The sequence below is a fragment of the Anolis sagrei genome, chromosome 2, assembly GCF_037176765.1.
Source record: "Anolis sagrei isolate rAnoSag1 chromosome 2, rAnoSag1.mat, whole genome shotgun sequence".
Taxonomy (NCBI): domain Eukaryota; kingdom Metazoa; phylum Chordata; class Lepidosauria; order Squamata; family Dactyloidae; genus Anolis; species Anolis sagrei.
This window is the reverse complement of record NC_090022.1, coordinates 285,784,016-285,811,406: the sequence shown is the minus strand read 5'-3', so window position 1 is coordinate 285,811,406 and position 27,391 is coordinate 285,784,016. Positions and strand designations below refer to the sequence as shown.

General features: G+C 39.1%; 1 protein-coding gene across 4 annotated transcripts in view; it reads left to right on the top strand.

Moving 5' to 3' along the window:
• Positions 1-27,391, top strand: part of DCC (DCC netrin 1 receptor) — a 1,101,219-nt gene that overhangs the window by 656,461 nt on the left and 417,367 nt on the right. For all 4 annotated transcript variants that reach the window (XM_060761267.2, XM_060761265.2, XM_060761264.2 and 1 more), the window contains exons 6-7: positions 16,469-16,623; positions 21,614-21,734. In XM_060761267.2, coding sequence (XP_060617250.2) covers positions 16,469-16,623; positions 21,614-21,734 — 276 coding nt within the window. The remainder of the gene's footprint in view (positions 1-16,468; positions 16,624-21,613; positions 21,735-27,391) is intronic.

The window sequence follows — 27,391 nt, the reverse complement described above, 5'->3', positions numbered from 1 at the left end:
ATTATCTGAGAGTGGACTCAGATAACCCAGTTCACAGCAGATAATGTGGGATTTTCTGCCTTAATATTCTGGGATATAGGGCACTGTGGAAGGGCCCTTAAAGTATGGTGTAGTCTCCTTCACTGGGGTTGGATCACCATATGTCCAGTATGTGCTGATTGTGTGCTCCCTTGTTGTCTCTTCCAACTCTTATTAGTCTAAGTGAGCATTTTGAATATTTAACTAGGTAAACCAGTGGTGAGCAGTTTTCTATATTTTCCTAAATGATATACATCCAACATAGTATATCAACCCATATTAAAAATATTTGATATGCTATATGGTGGGGGTAGCTTGCTCTAGTGCTTTGTCATCTGCTTTCATGCCTTCCTGGTTTTGGAGAACATGAAGATCTGGGCTGTGTCGACCTCACAGTCAAGCTGACTCCTTCCTCCCTCCCTCCCTCTTATACACACATTCATGCATCACAAGCTACAACAAATGTGGTTGCCTTGTAGACATATGCAAGTTAATACAGTACAACAAATCATTAAATTATTTAGAAATCCAACATGTTGGTAAGGGATTTTATTTGTTCTGAAGGAAAGAGTGCTTTATTGAGAAAATAGAGATGCAGGTTTGTATTTCTGCCCCTGAGAGTTATTGAGGTGAGCTCAGCAAGACAAATCTTATCTTTTGAATTTAGGCAGGGTGTAGATCTATCATCAATAAGAAGCCTGCTGGGTTTCTGGCACCTTCAGCATCATTTGCTGAGTTTTAAATGTTAGGATCAAGGATTATTTTGAATGTGGCCACGTTTTCATTTTGAGATTTTACTTCACCTAAACTCAACTTGACAGCATTTCTATTCATAAGCACCTTTGTTCTTAATGTTATTCTAAAACACTGAATGGTGTAAAAATAAAAAAGGAGTATTGTTTCATTTAGATCTTTCTACTTACCTGATTTGAATGCATTTCATCCAAATGTGAAGTAACTCATTTTTTCCCGTGCACTAGTCAATTTGCCAGGTGGGAATTTCTATAGGCCAAAATTCACTTAGGGGTGTACACCTGTATAACTCACACTATACATATAGGACCAAAAAGACACCATTGCACAATGAACATATTGTGCTGATAGCAGTGCAAACAATGTTCCACAGCTTGTTCATCTGTGCCTTGTCTTTGTAAGTTACACATTGTGGCTGTGCATTCTTCATTTTACAATGATGATTATGAATTGTAGTGACACATCTCATGCTTTGCATTGTGATTAAGAAATGGAAAGTGCATCCTGTACTTTCCACTGTGACTATGTTTTCTATACTTTGTGTTGTGTTTATACATTGCAGTTATATATTATACCCTTTGCATTGTGGTTGTGCGCTATAGTGCTGCTATATATCTAAACATGGGTTTTATGTCATACAAAGAGGATGTTGGATTCAGGACTTGAGTTACAGTATGGTCCTTTGGGGTATATTACTATGTTGTGTGTCAGATATCACTATGTCATGTGTCAGTAGTGTAAAAACTAAGACTAAAACTAAACATTTTCATTGGAATACCTGACACTGTGTGATTTCCTTAGTGCAGGTCATCTCTCCACTAGTGCATGTTGCAGCAATCACAACGTTGTTGCATTTGTTGTGTCCAATCTGTACCCCCCTAGCAAACCTCTCCTAGTTTGTCTAAGTTTGTTCTTGAGTGGCAGACATGATAGCAGGACCAGACGCAGGGCTTTTTCTATTTCTGCCCCTGCCTTGTGGAATTCCTTGCCACCCTACATGAGAGCCATGCGTGACTTAGGGCCTTTTACTCTCGCACTTAAGACCTGGCTTTTTACTAGAGCATTCGATCTCTGTTGATTTTTAATTTTTGTATGTATGTATTTTATCTTTTGTAATTTAGCTGTAAATCGCCTGGAGCATTCTCGGATGGAGGGCGATTAATAAGTTAGTAGATGATGATGATGATGATGATGATGATGATGATGATGATGGCGACTTAATTGATTTTATCCAATTAATTTTATCTTGGTGTAAATTGAATATGATCCATTATAATCTTTACATCCCTACTTGCTTCCAAACTATGACTGAGACATAAATAGAAACACGTGGGAATTGGACATTGGTGATGCTTCTCTACTTGTGATATACGTATTTTTTCCATTGCTTCTGCTGAAATCTCAGAGCCATTCCTGTACTAGGAATTTTGTACACAGTCTAAAGCTGCTATGTGATTTTCATTCTACTGAACAACACATGCAAAAGAGCAGCCCCTTTTATACCAAGTGACCTTGGATTACTTCCTTACCGTTAATCAAATTAGAGTTTGATGATTTCTTCCTATTTGATCAAAATGGAGCCACTTTATCAAAACTAGAAGGGCAGCAATGTAATGGACTGCCTATAGCTTCAAGGCTGGGTTTGATTCTCTTTCATCCATCTGCACTTAATTTTTAGAGTGGAGAACAAAGGTTATTCAATCCCTAGAGCAACAAATTGGCAGAACAGTAAGAAAGTATCCTGGTTCAATTGAAATTGTTCTTTGTATTATATCCCCATTTATTTTAAATTCACCTTTTCATCGAGAGCCCCTCTTCAATCCAGAGAACTTCATCAAACATCTCTTACAGCTTCAGTTACATCTTCATATCAATTTATTTATATTGCAGGTTTTTGGTTATCCATGGGTAAATATATTTCTGGATGCCAAGAGTTCATCAGCACCTTTTCAGTAACCTTTCCATATTTTTTCCTGTATCTGGAATTTTAGATAAGCCCATTCAGGGCCCTTCCACACAGTCCTTTATCCCAGAATATCAAGGCAGAAAATCTTTCAATATCTGCTTTGAACTTAGTTATCTAAGTCCAAACTATTCTGGGATATAGGACTGTGTGGAAGGGCCCTCACACAGTTGCGGGTTGAGTATCCATTTTCCAAAATGCCTGGGAATATCAAATCATAGAACTATAGAATCATAACGTTGGATGAGACAACAAGGACTATCCAGTCCACCCCACCATGCAGGAATATATAATCAAAGCACAAAGATCAGATGTGTTTAGAATTTCAGATTTATTTAGTTTTTTAGATTTTTGAAAATTTGCATATTACATAGTGAAATAGGATTAACTAGTCTAACCTTCTGTCAGTCAGAAATCAAATATTAGAGCACCCCTGATTAGGTACCCACTTTCTGCTTCAAAGTCTCCAAAATATATTTTCAAGTTAGTCAGATTGAAATCTGTCTTCATTGGTCAATCTCCTGTCCTATGGAACAGCAGAAAATAACCTCTCCCTATTCAGAATATTTATCACTGTTCTCCAGTATAAACATAATCAGCTCCTTCATCCACTCTTGCGGAGCTTGGTATATTATCTCAGTCAACCCCTCCCCTCCAGCTTGTTCTTATCCTAACATTATGGTGTCTAAAACTGTATTTCAGGTGAAGTCTAACTAAAACAAAATAGAATGATGTTACTACTTTCCTAGATCTGGGCAATACTCTTTAGATTAAGCGTAGTACTGCACTGACTTCCATGTTGGCTCATAGTCTACTAAGAAATTTGCACAAACCAGATGTAACTATATTTTTGCAGCCCTTGCAGAATTCATTTTGTACTTTTGGTCCACTTCTCCAATCTGTTAAGGTCATCTTCAAGATTATGTCATTGGAGAAAAAATGATCAGCATATTTTCTGTTTGTTCATCCAGGATATTGATAAAGATGTGAGGTAAAATTAGATTTAAGACAGAACCATGCAGGCTTCTCATTGATAGGTAATTATTGGCAAGCACTATTTGGGCTCAGCAAACAGCTAGGTTCTAATCCACTAATTGGACTGTCATGTCCTTGAATCTTTGGTCAAGTCAAGGGTGCAAGGAGAGGACCCACCCTCAATGTGATATCCTGTTCTCACAAGCATGACTTTGTTAGAGGTGAATTGAGATTCCTAGCAGATCTGCAATATTCATAATTTTACTCCCCTCCCCACACCTGTGAAGAAATACCAAACAACACTTCTCCAGACACCAGAATGTTAAGCGATGGGAATAAAATTCATCAGTCCCAACAAAAAAAGTATTTTTATACCTCCCAGAACATGCTGCAAGAAAAAGCAAATTTCACATTTAGCATTCACAGATTTCTAAGGATTATAGAAGATTTCCAAGAAACACAATTATGGTAAAAATGCATATACTTTTAAAATGTAAAGTTTTGGGGGAATGTAACCCCATCCAAAACTGGTTGAGACATCATCAACTCAATGTAGCTATGAAGTGTTTTGGAGCCTCCTTCTCGGGAGATTTTTAAACAGATGTTTCATGGCCTTCTGTCTGGAGTGCGTTGGTTGTGTGTTTCTGAGTGATGGGGGTGGTGGTGGACTGGATGGCCTTTGTGGTCTCCTCCAATTCTATGGTTCTAGATTAGAACCATTTGTATACAATCACCCCTGACTCTATTTTGCTTCATCCAACCCATTACCTTCTCGCTATAACACCAAATTTGCACAAAAACTTTAATCAAGGGTGGAAATTTTGGTAGTTTAAGAAAATTGAATAAAATAAATGCATACATTAGGAAGCATGCATTAAAATGCATGTGATTTCTATGTGGGAAGAAATGTCAAAGTCTCACCATATGATTTGAAATTAAAAAAGGATGAAAATGTAGAAAAAACTCTCCTAGACTGAAGCTGACAGATCTTCACATTCTTAAAAAATATGTCATGTTGTCTCTCATGGAGATAAGTACAGTGCTATCTAGTGATGTCTTCAGTATTAAAGTCCAATCCACGAAACTCTCCTCCTTCAAAAATGTAGTTACCACCCCCACCCTCATACCAAAGGGATGTGGCTATCAATAGGACTTGAGAAAACTAGTTCTTGTATTTCCCAAGGGTCTACTTTGCAGTGACATAGCATATATGCAGCAATATGCTAAGTTCTGGAAAAGGAAACAAAAGAGGATCATTTCTCTTTTCTTTACCTGCTTCATAGGCAGCAAGGGAAATGGAAGTAAAGGAGGAAGTAAGGAAAAGAGTTGGAAAATTGGTGGATACATGATGAAAAGACAGAGTAAATTTTGTGGTAAGGGGATTTTATTGCTTTCCAAATTGATGCAAATTTGGATTGTTTTGGGAAAAAATCTGGCCCATTTCCCCAATCTGATGGAAAAGTAGTTCGTCATATTTCTGAGCCAATCCAATGCATGCTGAGGGAGCATACCCATTAGTAATGCTATCAAAGTAGTCATTCTCCTTAGAATTAGATTCCATTTCAGTGTGTCATACTTTACTCCCACAGTGTTCTCACAATTTATTTTTCTTTGCTTTCCATATCTGTTCTATATCACACGGCCATCGAAATAATAGTCTCATCTTCCCAACCTGTTGCTATGTACGGGCTATATGGCTCTTGGATATGTATATAATCATAAAATAGTAGCAGGAAGAGATAATCCATAGGTGCAAAGGCAATTGTGGATTCCAGTCTCATGGGTTTTACTGCCAAATACTATCACTCCACACAGGTGATTGCTCAAACGTTAGTGCTAGTTTTTATGCTCATCACTGTGATCAATGCAAAAACAAATTGGGAGCTTGCTCAGCCATGAAATACATTTCCAAGAAGGAGACGGATTGTAAGGAGATAGATGGGTTGAGACATCTGTTCAGCCTGTGCTTTCAGCAGGGTCGTTGGGCCAACTCTAACACTGGGTAGGCACTGGGCTTCTGCATAACTTGAAAAGGTATCAGAGCTATTCATCTATTATTATGAATCTGGTTTTACTGCCAAAAGATGAAGAGAGGTAACTCAGAGTTTAGGGAAGCAATTTGTTATGACTTAATCTTCATTATCTTTTAACAAACATGGTTTCAGCTGGGAAATATAATCTACAACAGCAAAATTTCCAAGGTCTAGTGGCATTTGCAGAGATTTAGGTCTCAAGTACCAAACTGTTGTCTAGCAAAAATCACTGAAGTTGTTTTTCATCTGCAAGTGTTCCAGACTCCACTTTTTGGTTAGTGCACAGTTGAAGACAAGGATGCTGCCAGTATAAGCCTATTGATCGCATCCCCATAAGCTTCACTGTCAATGGCTCCATCATTATATTATGGCTTGTGTTGGAAAAGCTAAGCATTATCTCATCACAATAACAATTGTTACTTGAATCAACAGGGAGAAGCAAATGGTGTAGCACACAGATTTTTTTCCAGAATGAAAGCAGCATGATTGCTAAGGAATATATGGTTGTGAACAGTAAAGTTACCTCCTGATGCATCTTTTATAATGTGCTTTTTTACTGGTGACCATTTAGTCACCTGTCAGGACAACTTGGTCAATTTATTATATAAATTTCTTTTTTTGTGGTATGGCAAGTTCTCCCTCAACTTTAGAAAGGGGTTCCATTTCTTACTACCAAGCAGAATGAATGGCAAATATAGACAAGGGTATACGTGACCCATGAAAAATTGCTTTTTAAAGTTACCTACTTCCCACAGGGGTTGAATGGCAGTTTTATAATGGTATTAAAGAAGAAATAGATAATCACCCATTTCAGAAATAATTCCTTTTACTTCCTTTTGTACACCAAGAAATTGATTTTTTTTTAAATCACTTGACCTCAAATGCTCAGATTGCCTATTCACTGACTGCTCTTATCACATTTTAACAGTGTCCATATGCACTATATAACATTTATAATGTTAGCCTTGTTCTGAAAGGCAGTTACTATGGACATTTCCATTCTGATACTTGACAGATGAAGTTCAGTCATGTTCTGTTGGTCTCCTGCCTGTTTTGAATGCCATAATCAGGTTGTACTTTGTATATATTTTAAAGTGAGCACAAAGATTATGTTATTGGTGGAAATCCAAGGGAATCAAACTTTCAGAATGGATTGAAACTGTCCCATCGACTGTCATACCATTGCAATATTTCAATGCAGGCTAGCAAGTTGTAGTAGTTTGAGTGTTCTGGACTTCAGGACTCCAAGGTTTGAATCTCTACATGGCCATGGGAACCCATTAGGTACCCTTGGGCAAATCACATCCGCTCATAGCTGCGGAGGAAACATCTGAACCAATCCTGGTGAGGAAACCCATAGGAAGACAACTATAAGTCAGAGTTGACCTAAAGGAACGTAACTATTTCATCATATGCAACAACAGCAAAGCCCATATTGGGGCCCATATTGGGTGAAAGGAGGATCATAAACAAATAAAATAAATAAATAAATCATTTCCTAAGCAAGTGTTAGAGATTTGATTTACTCTGATACTTCAGGAATCCATTGATTCTTGGATTTTCAGCATCCTCACTTACTTCTTCAGATGTCATTAAAATGACTAGCCTTCACTCCTTCCTCAATTTCAACGACCACCAATGTATTTTATTCCCATCAAAAGAAGACAGCAATGACTTCACTACTCATCAGGTTTCTTAAGCAGGAGGAATTTACATTTACTGCAATGCACTCTATCTAGGGGTGCATTTGAAAGGTTCTCAGGATCTTTGATGGCCTAAAATGTTGCTGTGAGATTGCTAATTTGGACTCAATATAGAGAACCCAAAATTCTGTTATTCCAGCAAATACAATGGTGGACTGGTTGGTTCATAATCAGATAAAATTCAAAATATTGGTGAAAACCTATAAAGCCCTATATGGCTTTGGTCTAGGCTAGGGGTCCTCAAACCAAGGCCTGAGGGCCGGATACGGCCCTCCAAGGTCATTTATCTGTCCCTCGCTCAGGGTCAACCTAAGTCTTGAAAGCACACAACAACAACAACAACAACAACAACAACAATCCTATTTCATCAGCCAAAAGTAGGCCCACACTTCTTGTTGGAATACTAATAAGTTTATATTTGTTAAAATTGTTCTTCATTTTAATTATGGTATTGTTTTTAATTGTTTTGTCACTAGAAATAAGATATGTGCAGTGTGCATAGGAATTCATTCATGTTTTTTTTTTCAAATTATAATCCGGCCCTCCAACAGTTTGAGGGTTTGTGACATGGCCCTCTGTTTAAAAAATTTGAGGACCCCTTGTCTAGGCTATATGAGGGTCCATAAATGAGACCACTAGAGGTCTACTAGGAGAGATATTTCTCTCTGTTCTACCATCTTCTCAAGATAATTTGGTGAGTTTTTCCAGGCCTACTTTGAGACTTTGGAATTTTTTTGCTGATGAACAAAAAACCTTGTTATTTCAAGTGGCTTTTAGTAATTAACTAAGATGAGCTTTTATGATGTTCTGTATATAGTCTTTTGATGTATTTTGCGGTTTTAACTGTATAATTGTTAAATTGGTTTTAAAATAATGTTTCTATTTATATTTTTGCATTTTGCATTTTAGTCTGTATTGTGTTTATTAAACTTTCATGACTTTAGAATAAGGGAAAAGAGAATCACACATTTGCAGAAATGCCTTCCAAGCCCAAACCTATTCATCATATTTTCCAATTCAAGTTGGCAAATACAAACTGAAGTCCCTACATGATTTCCAGTCCTTGACTTGCATCCACTGCTAAGAAAAAGGAGTGGAGCTTGGATGCCAGCCTTTTCTTTGCCTTGATCAGACACATATGGCTCTAGCCTTTAACCAGGGAGGTGCAAAGGAATGGTAGACGTATTGCACTCTTGGGGTTGCTAAACAATTCCCTTCGATTATTGTAATGGATAGCTGGCTGTTTGGGACTTTGCTTCATTATTGGCATACTTATAACAAGAAGTAACTGTGGAACCTTGGCCACTTTTCAAGGAGTTTCATGTGAATTTATTGGGACCAACAATTTGGCCATCATGATCCTTCCATTCATTTCAGATTTCTTCAGTTTCACAAAGATCATAAGGAGTGGATGAGCGAGACAGATTTGAAATGTATAACTTTGCCTATTTCATTCCCATAGCCAAAAACAAACAATTAGATTTATATTCCCAATTCTCTGAGGTTTTATGAAAGTATGAGCGCTATTCATCCTTTGGCAAATCAATGGGGGGAAATTCACTTGTGCAAAAACACCTATGCTTTTCAGCTACAGAAAACATGCATTTGGGCTTTGGAAACCATGTGTCTTGTGCAGAATGGCATTGATTCCAGCACAAAAATGTTGCCTATTTTGTACAGGAAGAAACATTTTTTTTCTGCAAATGATAGTATTTCTATGTGTAGAAGTACTATTTTTACATATATTGCTGTGCCTATGAACTGCACAACAAACCACTTGTCAATGTATAATTCTTCATTTCAAACTTTCTCGACACTCAAAACCCATGGTTTTCCCCTGTATTTTAGAATATTCTTTCCACTCCTAATCTCAATTATCAGGACACCCTTTTGTCATTGACATTGTGAATATTAATGAGCATTCTTCACAACCCTACTGCAGAGAGACAAGCTGCTTCTTTGCATACTGCATATTTGTCAAGAGGAAGAAAAGTCAACACCTCACAGAAAATATATGTTAAAAAAAGAGAAATTGCCATGGCATTCATCCATGCATTCTATTACAAATGCATATGCATTTGTTAAGCTTTTATTATGGCATCCTAAATAAAAGAAACTCAAGAGAGAATAGAAAACAAGATTTCTGCATCTCTCATTGTTGATTCATCACTTGTTTGAACTAGTTCTGGCCTAGGACTGTGGATTGCTAGAAATTCTAGGAATACTAGAAATTGTGGGACTGAAGGAAAAATTCATGGGAGAGAAGGAAAATTTTATTTAAGGATATAATGCCCTCATTTTGCTCCTCATAACTAAAGACTTCTGGTCTGTCAGGGATGCCAGACTTAACGTGTCCCATCTCCTCAGTCCCTGTCATTGAATAAAGAAAAGGGAAGAATGGAAAAAAATGATAAATGGCTGTGGCTATGGTGAGGGATGTTAAAATGACTACTGCCATTATTGGCTTCCCTTCTTCCAGCTTCCATGGCAAGGAGAGTGTTGAGAAATGTGCTTGAATACCTGTGTTCAAGCTGGGTCAACTTTAGCTTGGAGGCTGAGTCCTCCCTGAAGTTATGGTGGCTGTGTGGGATCTATCATTTATACTTCTTCTCACTAAACCCAATTCATTTTTCTTTCTGGCACTGCATGTTATATGTATATAACATGCAGTACCATAAAGTCACCTGGTGGCTTATGGTCACCTCATGAATTTCATAGTTTTTTTGGCAAGGAGATGGCATTGTCAGTTCTGTCCTCTGAAATACAGCCTACAGCACCTGGTTTTACTTGTCAATCGCTCATCCAGCTCTCCCATATGATTTATCTTACTGTTGTAGATGTTTTTACTTTGGATATTGTTACTTTTTAAGGACATTTAAGGAAAAGCATACAGTGGACCCTTGGTATCCACTAGGACTAGGATTCTAGGACCCTTTATTAGGCCTGGGTAACAACGCAAAAATTTGTTTCTAAAATCGATTTGTATTTGGGGTTTTTTTTGTTTCGATATTTAAAATAATTACAAAATTTTCCTTTTAAAAAGTTCGATATTTACGAAATTTCGTAAATGGTAAAAAATTAACGAATCAATTTCCGAAACAATAACGAATCAATTCGTTAATGGCGGACGCCACCGCGAAATACGCTAAAAAACCTCCAAAAACTTCTGAAGCTTCCCTCTCCCTCTGTTCTTGACTGTTGGTGTGATATTATAATTTTTTTTCACTAATTAAACCATAAATCTGGCCCAGACATGCGGAAATAATAACGAAACGACCTCAGAACAATAACGAAACAAATACAATAACGAAATACGAAGCATTTACAAAACGTGTTTAAAAATTCGTTTTTTTAATGATTGCTCCAGAATGGTTCGTTATCGTTTTGTAATTGGAAAAATTAACGAATTATTAACGAATTACGAATTAACGAAACGAAACCGCCCAGGCCTACCCTTTATGTATGCCAAAATCTGTGAATGCTCATTTTATACAATGGTATTGTAAAATGGTGTCCCTTATATAAATGGCAAAATCAGGGCTTGCTGTTTGCAAGGGTTCAGCCTGTGATTGTCTCTTTGCCGCAGGCTTCTGAGGAGAATGATCATGAGTCTGCAGAGGTTCCAATGTCTGAGTGAAATGATCAGGTTTCTGCTGACTCGGAGGGGTTTGTGAATAGAGATGATAGTCAAAAGAGTACAGTTAGCCAGAGTGAAACTGAGGATTCTGGGATAGCTGGTTCACAAGGCAAGGATGCTTCAATGCTAACAGAAAAAGAGGCTGAGAAGGTTGAACGACCAAGGCCAAATAGTGATACTGATAGTGAAAGGAATGTGCTAATTGGCAAGCCGAGAGAGGACCAGACACTCTTTGATAGGAGAAGTCAAATCAATCAACATTGCCATCTGGAAGGGGGTAGAAGACAGTCCGAAAGATCAAGAGAAAAAAGAGGTCAGGGAGAGGTTTCCCAAGGGAAACCGAATGCTTTTGCTATGGCTTTCTGAATAAATATAGGGACTGTGCATCTATACTCTTCAGTGAGTTCAACGTTTGATTTTCATGTGTATTCATGCCTTTTGTTTCATGCCTGGTATCCATGCCATCTTGTTCATGCTAAGATTCCTGTTTACTTCTGCCTGGGATTCATGTTCATGCTTAGATTCTTGTATGCGGTTTGCCCTGGTTTCAAACTCCTGCATTGGGATTTAATGGTTCAAGTTTGCTGCTCTTTCTTCAAGGGGCTTTGGTCTTTTGCAATCTTTTGGAACTGAAAGACTCTAACTTCTGTAGACTTGATCATTGGATTTTTGCAACCCTCCTGGTTCCTGACTGATAATTGACTGTCTTATTTTACCTTGCTCAACCGACTGTTTTGTGGACATCTCTTTATTACTTGTTTGTATGCTTTTTACCTTTTTCGCTATTGCTATATTAATCCTCAATAAACAAAGATGTATTTATCTTTTGATTTTGCATGGTTAATGGTCAGGATGTGAGTTGACTATTCACTACAAATTAACAGGATGAAGTCTTTCATTCTTGCTGGGATAAATTCTGTATTCCAAGGAACTACACACTATCTTATTATACATGCACATAACCGCACACAATGCCATTTGCTATTGATAAAACTGTGTAAAAAAGCAAAATATAATTCAGACGTTATGCATGGCTGCTCAAGAAGCACAATTGCATTTTCTCTGTCAAAATATAAGCCACGAATGCTATCCTGAAAATTAAAACCTAATCTAGTATACTGGCAGATATGAATATTCAAAATAATGAATACTGTTTCCTTGTTGAAAACTGATGAACAGACCCCATCCCTTTCCCCCCTGCCCGTCTTTTTTTTTTTATGATGGGAAAACTCATTAGAAATGTGATGTTATTAGCAGTTTCTCTTGAATTGCAAATTTCTATCATACTATAACTAGTATTATGGTAATGATGAAATTAAATTAAATTAGCATATCATATAATATACAGAAAAAGTGTTAATACATTTTAGTAATACAAGACAACAGTTAATTGCCAGCTTAATAAGAATTTGTCCGCCAAAAAGATCAGCTGGCTCATGTCTTCTTTCCATGAGCTTTTGAAAATTTGTGCTACAAAGCCAACCTCAGGTTATACTTAAGCAAATAAAAAGGATGCCCATATGTTTTTTCAGTGAGATTTTCAAAGATTTGCCTAAAACATCTATGGCTTGGCCAGTTTTGAAGCACTATGCATCATGAAAACATAGTTTTCATATGGCTGCATTTCACTGCATTCTGTATGGGCCGGACTATATATTACAGTGAATAACCATTTCCTTAGATTAATCTGCTTTTCCTCTCACAAAATGGCAAGTGTGCCAGCGGTCAGACTGGCAAATTAAAGGATACTTACCTCCTGATGGTCAATCACAAATCAAAACATGTTAAATGCAAGATGCACAGGTGCATGCTGCTATAACAAATGATGTATTTAACCACTCAAATTAGTACCTTTTCTAAAAATGTACGAAGCACCCACTGGCATCAACGAACGTCTCTCAACCCTCCGAATCAATCTTGCCAAAAACCAACGGGCAACCATCATAAGTGCCTATGCACCAACACTAGATGCTGACGAAGACATCAAGGAGAAATTCTACTGTCAGCTGGACACCGTCCTATCGGGGATACCTAAGGAGGACAAAATCATCCTCCTGGGGGACTTCAATGCAAGAGTCGGGCGAGACTTCGACCTGTGGCCAGGAACCATAGGAAAAGACGGGGTTGGAAACAGCAACCCGAATGGCATCCTGCTTCTCACCAAATGTGCGGAACACAACCTTGTCATCACCAACACGCTCTTCCGCCAGAAAAACAAGTTCAAGACATCATGGAAGCACCCCCGGTCAAAGCATTGGCACCTCTTAGACTATGTAATCACACGTGCCAGAGACCGCCGTGACGTGCTCCTCACAAGAGCCATGACAGGTGCTGACGACTGCTGGACTGACCACAGGCTAATCCGATCCTCGATGGCCATCAAGATCGCTCCCAAGCACAGACTCCAAGGCAGAAAGACAAGGCGCAAAATGAACACCCAAGCCCTTCAGGAGCCCTCCAGACGAGCCCATCTCCAAACAGCACTCAAGAACCATCTACCCACAGAACACCCCGAAAATGTTGAGGAACATTGGAACAAACTGAAGACCTCCATCATCCAAGCCTGCGAAGAAACTATTGGATACCAAGCCAAGAAACATCAAGACTGGTTTGATGAAAATGACATCGAGATCCAACAGCTAATTGACAAGAAAAGGAAAGCCTTCCAAACATGGCAGAGAAACATCAACTGTGCTGCTAAGAAAAAGATCTACGCTAGTGCAAAAGCCGAGGTCCAAAGAAGGACAAGAGAACTCAAGAACATCTGGTGGACAAAGAAGGCTGAAGAAATCCAACACCTGGCAGATACCCATAATGCTCAAGGATTTTTCAAAGCCACAAAGGTCATCTACGGACCAAGAAACCATGGCATACAGCCTCTACGCTCATCAGATGGAACCAAACTCCTGAAGGACCAAAACTCAACTGCACTACGTTGGAAAGAACACTACCAAAGCCTCCTGAACCGCAGCTCCAATGTGGCCGAAGAGGTCCTCTCACAAATCCCGCAACAACAAACCAGGGATGAGCTTGCAGCACCGCCTAGTTTGGAAGAAGTCAGCAATGCCATCAGCCAGCAGAAGAATAACAAAGCCAGCGGACCGGATGGGATCCCTGCTGAAATCTTCAAAGAGGGAGGACCTGAGCTGACACACCAACTCCACCAGCTCATAGAAAAAGTGTGGGTGACCGAGAAAATCCCAGCAGACTTCAAGGATGCCACCATCATCACCCTCTTCAAAAAAGGGGAAAGAACAGACTGCGGAAACTATCGAGGTATCTCCCTTCTAACCTCCGCTGGGAAAATCCTCGCAAGAATCCTTGCAAACCGCCTCCTGCCCCTCTCAGAAGACACCCTCCCAGAATCCCAGAACGGCTTCCGCCCCTCCAGAGGAACCGTGGACATGATCTTCACTGCACGACAGCTCCAAGAAAAATGCAGGGAACAAAACCAACCTCTGTACATGGCATTCATCGACCTTGCCAAGGCATTCGACACAGTGAATCGCAGCGCTCTCTGGACCATCCTCCACAAAATCGGATGCCCTAACAAATTTGTGAACATCCTGCGGCTCCTCCACGATGACATGATGGCAACAGTCTTGGACAGCAATGGCTCCCAAAGTGACCCATTTAAGGTGGAATCGGGTGTCAAACAGGGATGTGTTATTGCCCCAACTCTATTCTCCATCTTCATCGCAATGATACTTCACCTTGTTGATGGGAAGCTTCCCACCGGAGTGGAAATCATCTATCGGACAGATGGCAAGCTGTTTAACCTCAGCAGACTGAAAGCCAAAACCAAAGTTACAACAACATCTGTTATAGAACTCCAGTATGCTGATGACAATGTCGTCTGTGCGCATACAGAAGAAGATCTACAAGCCACTCTAAACACCTTCGCAGAAGCATACACGAAGCTTGGCCTGTCACTGAACATTGAGAAAACCAAAGTGCTCTTCCAGCAGTCACCAGCCAACTCCTCCCCAATGCCAGAGATACAGCTTAATGGTGTAACATTAGAAAATGTTGACCATTTCCGCTACCTTGGCAGCCACCTCTCCACCAAAGTCAACATCGACGCTGAAATACAACACCGCCTGAGCTCCGCAAGTGCAGCATTTTCCCGAATGAAGCAGAGAGTGTTTGAGGACCGGGACATCCGTAGGGAGACCAAGGTGCTTGTCTATAAAGCTATTGTCCTCCCAACCCTGCTATACGCCTGTGAGACGTGGACTGTCTACAGACGTCACATGCAACTCCTGGAACGATTCCATCAGCGCTGCCTCCGGAAAATCCTGCAAATCTCCTGGGAAGACAAGCGGACAAACGTCAGTGTGCTGGAAGAAGCAAAGACCACCAGCATTGAAGCGATGGTCCTCCAACATCAACTCCGCTGGGCTGGCCACGTTGTCCGGATGCCTGACCACCGTCTCCCAAAGCAGTTGCTCTATTCCGAACTTATCAACGGAAAACGGAATGTCGGTGGACAGGAAAAGAGATTTAAAGATGGGCTCAAAGCCAACCTTAAAAACTCTGGCATAGACACTGAGAACTGGGAAGCCCTGGCCCTTGAGCGCTCCAGCTGGAGGTCGGCTGTGACCAGCAGTGCTGCAGAATTCGAGGAGGCACGAGTGGAGGGTGAAAGAGAGAAACGTGCTAGGAGGAAGGCGCGTCAAGCCAACCCCGACCGGGACCGCCTTCCACCTGGAAACCAATGCCCTCACTGCGGAAGAAGATGCAGAGCAAGAATAGGGCTCCACAGCCACTTACGGACCCACAAGAACATTGGAGGACCATCATACTCGGAAAACGAGGGATCGCCTAAGTAAGTAAGTAAGTAAGTATACTTAAGCAAATAAAAAGGATGCCCATATGTTTTTTCAGTGAGATTTTCAAAGATTTGCCTAAAACATCTATGGCTTGGCCAGTTTTGAAGCACTATGCATCATGAAAACATAGTTTTCATATGGCTGCATTTCACTGCATTCTGTATGGGCCGGACTATATATTACAGTGAATAACCATTTCCTTAGATTAATCTGCTTTTCCTCTCACAAAATGGCAAGTGTGCCAGCGGTCAGACTGGCAAATTAAAGGATACTTACCTCCTGATGGTAAATCACAAATCAAAACATGTTAAATGCAAGATGCACAGGTGCATGCTGCTATAACAAATGATGTATTTAACCACTCAAATTAGTACCTTTTCTAAAAATGTGCTGAATATATTGCCTAGTTTTGTCCTAAGACTCCTTCATCCTGATTGTGTGTATATCATTGAAGATTATTATTATTATTACTATTATTATTTCTTACTACAGCTTTCTTCAAGTACATTGATGTCTGTTTAAACTGTTGCATTTTTTCCCTTTTGTTCTTTCAGTTCCACCATGGTTTATCAATCATCCTTCAAATCTCTATGCCTACGAGAGTATGGACATTGAGTTCGAATGTGCTGTCTCTGGTAAACCAGTCCCTACAGTGCAGTGGATCAAGAATGGAGAAGTCGTCATTCCTAGTGATTATTTTCAAATAGTGGTAATTATTTTAAAATTGTTACACAACCAAAAGAGTTCAAGACTTTCCAAAAGAGAGTAATAGTGACATCAAAATTAGCATTAAGTGATGCCTTCTATAGACACTTTTCCTAAAAAAAATTCCATAGGAAGCATCCTCTTAAAGAAAGTTTATTCAAAGGCTTTGGCGCCCCCTATTTCTTCTCACTACTTAAGGTTGTTTTTTCTGAGTCAGGGATGATAGCCAATCAACAATCTGAAGTAGACATGTTGACATCACAATGTCATGCAGTCAACCAGAGGTACTATTTATGTATTCTTATCGTTAACTGAAACAAGAACAGAATGACCAATTGGGGACTTCTGGCCAATCAGGGATCATTCTAAGAATAAAATTCTTTTTTAAGAGTAATATCTAAAAGCTTGGAAGAGGACCACAATGATTCTGACCTTTTCCGTGAAACAATCAGATGCACCGAACTACCCACTAACTCGTTTAGCTGTTCCTTGTATCCATGCATATTGCCTCTGAATTGATCAGCTCAGATGACATCAAGGTTGACACTCATCAAAGACATGCATAGTCATCATGATGATTTACTTAGATCTCCCTTCCTTAGCTAAACCACCTTGAGTTGCCGAATAGGCTGAGAAGGGCGGTATACAAATACAGTAAATAAATAGCTTCTAAAGCTTCTAGTCAACAAGACTAGAATACTTGGGTTTCATGATTGAGTTAATCTTGAAGCTAAACTGGATTAGTAAATCAATCAATTTTCACATTTAAGCACTAGTTTTTTTTAAATTACCCCTTTTAAAAAAAGCACCCACATTATATGTGAAGACTAATTTTAACTCATATGTAGTTTGATCATGAATGTATTTTTTTCTTAGTGTTTTCTTATAAACAGCAATTTATGTTTTTAAGACTGATAACAGGTTGTAGGAATTTTTTTAGAGAGAACTCTATATTGAATGTCTGTCACTATCTTTAAAAACCTCTGGATTTTAAACTTCAGATTATTGTGGGACCTTTTTTGGGTAAAATATAATGGAGTATGGCTAGGTCTCACAGAGTATGCTATATCCTAAAACCAGAATGTGAAATCATTACTTTTGGGGACTAGAACTTCCAGCACCACTTATGACACTCCCACTGTGGACTTTCACTGCAAGGGAATCTATCTGGGTGCATCTATACTATAGAATTACTTCAGTTTGACACAACTTTAACAGCCATGACCCAGTACTATGGAATTATGGGAGCTGCAGTTTTACTAGATCTTTAGCCTTCTCTGTCAAAAAATGTATAACTGCAAGGATTCCATAGCATAGAGCCATGGCAGTTAAAATCTATAGTGTAGATCTTGAGGAAGCTTCATCCTCTCTTTGAAGAACCTGTTATAAGTTTTGTGGATGTGTCAGTGAAAAGCATTGCCATAAAACAATGATCTTCAGTTATCTGACACATGGTACTCATGGACTCACTTCAATCCATATGAGAAATAGATTGAAGGAAACTAAGCTAGAACACCAACCTTTAGTTCTCCAAAAGCTTTGGACTTCATTTCCCAGAAGCTTCACCAAATATGGCCATTATCAGGGACTCTGGGAAGTTCAAAACATCTGGAGGAGCCAGTAGGAACAGAGGGAGACCATATTCCAGATGGATAGACAGAATCTGGGAAGTCAAGACCTGAGCAGGCCTTTTGAGTACAGGAGGACTTTCATTCATAGAGTCATCATAAGTCAAAACTTCATGGAGAAGGTGCAATTACAGATCCTAATCTATTGTGTGTCTAATATCACAGCTCTGTACACACAATGTCAGGTATTTGAAAATGCTTTCTCCCTTTGAGAAGTACTCAACTAGAGTTTAGTAAACACATTGGCCAAGTGATAATTGCTTCTCCCCGTAAAGACTTTGCTTTGAGAGGTTGAGCTTATAAATCAGCTTGCTTATGCAGTGCCCCTTTCCTAATTAATGCTCCTTCTATTAAGTGAAATTGACAATGATTATCTAAATTAAACCTGTTCTAGTTCATAAAAGGCTGAGGCGCTTTCTCCATTCTTTTCAAAGAAGATTTACTCTGCGGTATGAGCATCCAAGTTCAGGCAACTTTACTCGCCATTGCTGTTTATAATAAAGACAATCAGGCAGTCATAACTCTGCTTGCCAAGATGTGGAAAATTTCATTATGTAATTGGAAGAAGGGCAGATATATCCTTTCAGAATCTTCCTTTCAGAGAGGAACATTTTAATAAGGGGCATCATTCAAAGCAGAACATAAAAAATAAAATTGAATCAAGAATGGTGCCAAAAGTACTCCCTCAAAAGCCAAAGTTATGCAGCATCACTTATTATTACCTGCCAAGAGTACCTGCAAGATTAAATCCTGCCCAAGTATTGTCGATATATAATCACACACCTTCTCCCAAACTTTGTGACTCTTTAAATCCTCCTAGGTCTCAGTGGAGATGACCTTCAAATTCTTCTTCTTAATCGGAAGTATTTGCTTTAATTTTCAGCTCACAACACAATGAAATTTATCAGAACAAATATGTAATACAGCCTCCTTTAATGTCAAATTTAACTGATTTTAAGTATTGCGTAAGGGGTTGGAGCTAGTTTTCTGCATTTGCAGTATTGTTATTATTTCTAGTCAGTCCAATTCTTGGCAGCTGAGTGAACGATGGGAGTCAGCACATTTTTTAAAATGAGTGTGCATTTTACTACAGTCCTCTTAAGGCTGGGGAAGATAGTTGGGAATGGCTGTATAATCGTACCTTACCTTCCACAGGTTCTTTTAAGCAAAGTTTTATGAAAGCCAATCTTCTAAGAAAAATGTTGTTTTAAATCAGGGGTCTTCAAACTTTTTAAACAGAGGGCCAGGTCATAGTCCCCAAAATTGTTGGAGGGCCAGATTATAATTTGAAAAAAACATGGATGAATTCCTATGCACACTGCACATATCTTATTTGTAGTGAAAAAAACCCACTTAAAAACAATACAATAATTAAAATTAAGAACAATTTTAACCAATATAAACTTATTAGTATTTCAGTGGGGTGTGTGGGCCTGCTTTTGGCTGATGAGGTAGGATTGTTGTTGTTGTGTGCTTTCAAGTAGTTTCAGACTTAGGTTGACCCAGAGCAAGGGCCGGGTAAATGACCTTGGAGGGCCGCATCCGGCCCCCGGGCCTTAGTTTGAGGACCCCTGTTTTAAATGGTTTCTTTCAGTATTTTCCAAAGCCACATTCCAAAAGAGAACTGCTAATATTATGAAATAAATAAATTTATGGGTTTTACTTTTGCAAAATTGATTATTCATGGAATCGTAGGATCCTAGAGTTAGAAGAGACCACAAGGGCTATCCTTCCTAACCCCCTGCCATGAAAGAATACAGAATCAAAGCACTCCTAGTAGATGGCCACTCAACCTCTGCTTAAAAACCTCCAGAAGAAACTCCACCATGCTCTGAGGTAGCAAAGTCCTCCAGATCGCTGGAAGTCGACCATATTGTTGTGCTGGAAACTATCTAGGAAACTCTAGATCAGTGGTTCTCAACCTGGGGTCCCCAGATGTTTTTGGCCTTCAACTCCCAGAAATCATAACAGCTGGTAAACTGGCTGGGATTTCTGGGAGTTGTAGGCCAAAAACTAGGGCTGGGCGGTTTTGTTTCGTAATTTTGTAATTCGTTAAAAATTCGTTATTTTTTTTGGTTACGAAGCGATAACGAACCATTCAGGAGCATCTAAAAAACAAAACGAATGTTTCAATTCGTTTCGTAATTGCTTCGTATTCGTTTCGTATTTGTTTCGAAATCGTTTCGAAATCGTTTCGTTATTATTTCCGCATGTCTGGGCAAGTTTTTTAGCTGTTGTTTGTTTAATCAGTGAAAAAAATTATAAATATCACACCAACAGTCAACAACAGAGGGAGAGGGAAGCTTCAGAAGTTCCCCCTGTCCCATATGGAGGTTTTTTAGCATATTGCACGGTCGCGTCCGCCATTAACGAATCGATTCGTATTCGTTTCGTATTCGTTTCGTATTGTTTCATAATTTTACGAAATTTCGTAAATATCGAACTTTTTTAAAGAAAAATTTCGGAATTCTTTTAAATATCGAAACGCAAAAAACCCCAAAAAACGAATCGAGTTTAGAAACAAATTTTTCCGTGGTTGCCCAGCCCTACCAAAAACATCTGGGGACCCCAGGTTGGGAACCACTGCTCTAGATCCTCCAGCACAACTCTGTGGTCAGCATTTAGCAGAAATTAATGTTTGAGTTGTATTGGAGGATCTAGATTCCTAGAACAGTGTTCTCTCAATAGCAGTTTTCCAATTTTATGGGTGCTCTGCACCTCTTCCTCCAGTGAATGTGGAAGGCTGACTGTAACTGGTTGAAAGTTATCCTGCTATGCTCACATAGAATCTCTGGTGATTGAAACAGGATTTCCCTCTAAGTAGACATACATAGGAAGCCCTTTACAATTGTCTTATTTGTTATGGCTTAATTTGAAACTGGAAATTTTGCTGGACCATAACTCTCAACATAATCATTCCTGGGTCATCTGAGGCTACAAAGCCTTCAAGATAGCCCTAATTTTAGTGGAAAATAAACATTTTCCCCTGAAGATGGGGGTATTGAGGGAGGTCTGTGGGAGCCCAAGGGTGGCCCACGGATAGGAGCTGCAAGCAGTCTTGTGACCTATATTTTGCCCATCATTTCTCTGCAAAATTGTAGTATCAAGATGATCTCATCCAATTCAGCCTTGACTTGATCTAGGAAAGCTGTTCCTAGTCTGAGCTATGCTTCTAATTTTCTAGGAAGGATGCACCACTATTTTCTAAGGCTGTCAATCTCTCTGTCAAAAAGCTCACATCACCAGGAAGTCCTTCCAGATCTTTAGTCCAAATCTCTTGTAATATGAACTCAGTGGGTCTCTTCTATCTGAAGTGTGTGAAACCCATCTTGAGATAATTCTCTTTGCTTCTTTTTGTCTCTCTAGGGTGGCAGCAACCTGCGAATTCTGGGGTTGGTAAAGTCAGATGAAGGCTTTTACCAGTGCATAGCTGAAAATGATGCTGGAAACGCACAGACCAGCGCACAGCTAATCATCCCTGAGCCTGGTAAGATGAAAAGGATATGCAGAATTTCTGTCTTTAATTAACAGGATTACCAGAGCCTTGAACCATGTGACCCTCACCGGCCCCTGACCTTTTGCTAGCGGTAGTGCAATTGCATTCGGTAGTCTATAGCAAGCCCAGCAAGTCATCATTCATCTTTGTGTGCCATCTGTTTTCATTTCAGCAGAAATGCAATATGCTCTGCCCTTGGATCAACTACTAAAAGGGTTCATTAGAGATGCAGAAAATATTCCAGGACTATCCCTCCATTGCCTCCTTAGAAGGAGGAAATCATACTACTGCTATGCAGAATCACGTCTGTGTTTTATATGTTGCCTACTGTTTTTATCATTTGTCTTGCTCTATGATACAGTGTGGACATATATTGAGAAGGTAAAAGAAAAGGCCAAGACTGACAACTGCACTAGTAAATCCTTCATCTCCTTATGAACATATCTTATCCTTCCCTGCAATGATGAAAATATGTGGTGTTGTAAAGAAAATGACAGCAGTGGCTAACTGCTTCTATGTGAGTGATGCAAATAATCTGTTCAGTATCTTGAATCCAAACTTTAAAAGGACAATTCACAAGGTTGGGTTCCTGTGAGTTTTCCAGGCTGTATGGCCATGTTCCAGAAGCATTTTCTCCTGACATTTCACACACATCTATGGAAGGCATCCTCGGAAGTGAGGTCTATTGGAAACTAGGCAAGTTTCCACCTAAGCCTAGTTTCCAACAGACCTCACAACCTCTGACGGTGCCTGCCATAGATGTGGGTGAAATGTCAGGAGAGTATGCTTCTGGAACATGGCCATACAGCCTGGAAAACTCACAGCAATGCAGTGATTCCGAACTCACTCCTGACATGGAAAAAAAAACAACCTTAAAATAGATTCAGCCCTCAGGACAGCTCCTTTATATTTACCATACCACTGACATATAAGCCTGCAGCTGACTCAAGCAAGTGGAATATCACAGAACCAGAGTGATACTGGTTAGTCTAATAAAGATTGCTCTTCAATACAAAAACCTGGGTAAAATGATTGAATGGCAGAAACTGATTGGTTTCCTCAATATTATTGGGTAAGGAAGCAGCTAAATATTTGCAACAGGTACAATATACAATTGGTATCTGCTGGAGTTTGGTTCCAGGCCCTCCCATGGATACCCAAATCTATGAAAGAAACAATGCTGCAAAAAATAAAATGGCAAAATCAGCTTTTGCTTATGGTTGAATTTGTGGATGCAGAATCCATGGATATAGAAAATTGGATATATAATAGTTCTTAGGCAATACCATGTTAGTCTCTTGTAACTTAAGAAAGAAAGGGGGTAGAGGTGGAAAGAGAAATTAACAGTGCCTTTGAGGCTAATTAATTTAGTTAATGTTGCAATATACATTCACTACTCTGAAAGGTGCTGCTAAATTCCCATTTCCTTTCCCTTTTTATTGACTAGCAAAATCCTAGGCACTTCTCATTGTTTCAGATAGCAACGTTAAATTGTTAGTTTGTTATGGGACTGTTTGTTTACATATTACTCATATATCTCTGTTGAAACTCAGTTTTTGGTAAGCTTCGAAATAAATACAATTTAGAAAAACAGTTATGAACAAATAGATTAGAGAGGCAGTGGCATAAGACCAATTCCACCTTTGCTCCTCTCCTTTGGAAAATCAAAAAGACTCAAAATAGTCTTAAGTCACTGAAGCTATTCATCTTTAATTATATTCATAGAAATGTAAATCAAGGGCTAATTCACACAAATATTGTGGCATATATAATTTTCAAAAAATATGATAGTGGTGATGCTGGTTTAATTTGCTGTTTAACCTTGCAGTTGTTTCTTCAAGTGTCCCATTATTAGATATGAGAGAGGGGACAGAATGTCCAATAGTTTTAGTAAATAGTTCTCATTGCAAATGCAAGAATCTCATAGCCACCTTGGAGGATTATGGGAGTGAACACCCAAATATATGATTTCCCCATACTATCTTATTAAGGGTTTTCCTTTCTTGGTGTTGTTGGGATTCCTGAGTTTTCTAGAAAGTAAAGACATTGTGATTTCAGTATGCTTATTATTCTGGTCACATATTTCCAAATAAGAACTCACAAAAAGTGTGAATGTGCTTGTGATCTCAATCAAAAGGAAGAGAACTTTTGAAAGTCTTTATTCATTCATAAGGCTTAGTGGGTTTCTTCAAGAAAGCATCTGAATTAGCTGAGTTATACAAGTATAATTCAGATTCTCATAGTTAAGTAGTGGTCTACTATGCCACTCTTCTGTGTATTCTACAACCAATGACATAAATGTAAATGTGCTTGCTTTGTCTGCAGCCCCACCAAAACAAACACTTAAATGCATCTTTGAAGAATGAGCAACTTTGTGTGACTCAACTTTCTGCTTAATTCAGAGGCCATGGCCAAAACCACTTATTGTAAGGCTAAAAGGTCACTCAGTGGGTTTCATAACCAAGAGGAGATTTGAACCCTGGTCTCCAAGATCATAGTCCAACACTCAAACCACTGCACCATGCTGACTACAAGGCTGCCCGTTAAACTATGGTAACTACATGAATTTCATAGGATTATCTTAGGCTAGGAATCCTCAGAAGTGATTTTGCCAGTTCCTTCCCCTGAAATATAGCCTACATCTCTTGATATCCATAGGTAGTCTCACATCCAAGTACTAAACCTACTTAGTTTCCAAGATCAGATGGGATTTCATTCATTTAGGGTGTTTAGGCACCATTATAATTATAATGCTCCAAAACAATTCTTTACTTCTATGTTTCTGATTAATAATTAAAATAGTTCCTTTACTTTTAAAGAAGGTTTCAATACAACACACTGTTGGCTTATGTGGGACACTCAATACAATACAATACAATACAAGACTTTATTCTGGTCACTGACCAGCACAGTGGGGTCAAACAGCTAGGGAAAAAGAGAGAGATGTCATTTTATTCCTTCCTAATTCTCTCAATCTGTTATAAAAAATGTTCCTTCCTCTTTAGAATATCTATGTTTATGTTACTTAACTTCCTTGGTCATTTCTCTTAAAGAGATGCTATCCCAAAGAGGAAGGAGAGAGACCATTGTTGACCAAGCAAACCAAAAGGATGCTATATAAATCACTACAAATGACACCTGGAGGTTCCAGTATTGACAGTCCATGGCTGCTCTTTGGACCTGTTCTCTTTATCATGCTCTAGCTTAGTGTAAAAGCAAACTTAAATGAAGAAAAGCCCTAAAGAACAATGGGAACACCACTGTAAACTGTCTCCAATCCCCCCTTTATAAATGATGTATTGCTTTTCCTGAGCTATTTAATCAGATCATTCAAACAATGGCACTCTGATTCCTTGGAGATCTTGCAAATAGTGACATGCACAGATGGTAGGGGACCAAGTTCTAAATACAAATTAAGAACTGGGCATAACCACAGTGGGAAGAACATAGCTCTTTCTGTTTAATTTTTTTGTGTGTGTCAATAAGGAGGCACCATCTCTTTCTCACATGGCGTGAGCACTGTATACCCCAGCTGTTCTCTTTGAGCCTGACCACAGGCAACACAGACAGGGAGTTACCCCTGGCAACTGTGACAATCTGCTGTGTGCTGAGGCCTGGACAATGACCCATTAAAATCACCATTTGCTGTTGGTGAATATTTATGGGGGCCTCTAATGAACTTTCAATACAGTCTCACAAGTCGTGGCCAATATGTCCTTTTTCAATCATGATGTTCAATGAAAGGCCAGGGAAAGTGACTTGCAAAAGACTGTTGTCCCATGTTAAAACAGAATCAGGTTCCAACACATATACACACAAACTCTAGAAAGCCATGTGGGTGACTAAATTGACATTTTTCACAGTGAGTGAACAATGTTTTTTTGAAAATTAGTACTTATGACCTATTTCTGCAAGCACAAATGTGTTTTGTACCTGGGAGGTATACACTTGTAGAATTTCTTGCTCCAGATTTCCACACTAACATGCCATCTAGGATGAAACTCTGGCTAGAAAGAGCTGGGGGCTGAACCCTAAGGGCACAGCTACACTGACCCAGTAAGCAGGCTCAATCCAGTGTTTCATCTTAATTCTGGAGTGTTTGGGGAAGGCTTTGAGACAATTTTAGGATGTACTTTGTACAACAATTAACTGGACTGGCAGTAAATTGAATTGTAACAGTGGAAGTGGGAGAACATATTGTACCATACTGAGAATAGCAGACTAACTGACGAGGTTTAGGACAGACTTCATGTTACACACATGCAACAATTTCTTGCTGCTTCTCCCCATCCTTCAGCATCTGATGCCTGAGGAAGAGATGGCCCCATCTACACTGACATATAATCCAGATAATCAAATTGGATAATATACATTATCTGCTTTGAACAGGATTATATGAGTCTACACTGCCATATAATCCAGCTGTAAGTAGATAATCTGGATTTCATATGGCAGTGTAGAAGGGGCCTATGACACTTATGGTGGGGCCTGTCTTGTGGAACTATTCACCATGATATCTGGACTAGATCTAGATATAATGATATCCTACCTTATGTTGAATTGAAGAGGTCCCTTGGACATCATCGTCATCATCTTTATTTATACCCCACCATTTCTCCCTGTGAGGAGTCAAGACAGCTAACTCTCCACACTAGGCAAATTTAAAAGGTACAATACAAAAGTTAAACTGCAATTAAATAGTACCAGTGTTGTAAAAACAAAATTAAAATACAGTGGATATACTAAAATAGCATCTAAAACTCATATTACCCCCACCACCACCCCAACCCACCCACACCACCTCTTGAATTAAAAACCACAGCACCCAATGAACTGATCTTAAAAACCTTCTTTGAAGCATATCTGAATAAAAAAAGTTTTAGCTACTACTGGAAAGACAGGAGGGAAAAGGCCATTCTGGCTTCCCTAGGAAGTGAGTTCTGGAGCTGAGGGGCAGCCACATCTTATAGCTTATGCATATTGAGAGAGAACAAATACTGTATGACCCCAATAATAATAATAATAATAATAATAATAATAATAATAATAACAACAATAACAACAACAAACAACAAAACAACAATAACTTTATTTATAACCCGCCCTATTTCCCTGAGGGAACTCAGGGTGCTTTCCAGCATATCCATGAGACCAGTACCTGTGGTTTTATTTATCCATATCTGACAAAACACACCCCCTCTGGACATTTTCTTGGTGTTCCTGTGCAACTTTATGACATCCTTGAGCTGGAGCTTCTTCATTTCAATAGGGTTCACAATTAGCAATAGTTTCCTGTATCCATGTCAAATCCAGGAATTCACCCCCTATGGATATAGCAGTCATATTGTTCTGAAATGTTCTTGCCTTCACTGAGAAATAGTGTCTCACCACATTAAGACACTGTGTTGAAAAAAATGGTGAGATTTGCCATGAAAATGTGTGCGTGCACGCATACGTGTGGAGGGGTTCTGCAATAAGACTTTTGGGCCTTTGGGGGGAGGGAGTGTAGGAAGTTGAATATCATTTCGACAATTAACCAGCTGTTTTGAACAAAAACATTCAGAAGTGTGAGAAGGCATTGAAAAAATGTGCACAGATTCTCCTCATTTTGCCTGGCAGATAAAAAAGGTTTGAAATAATTTGTCCTT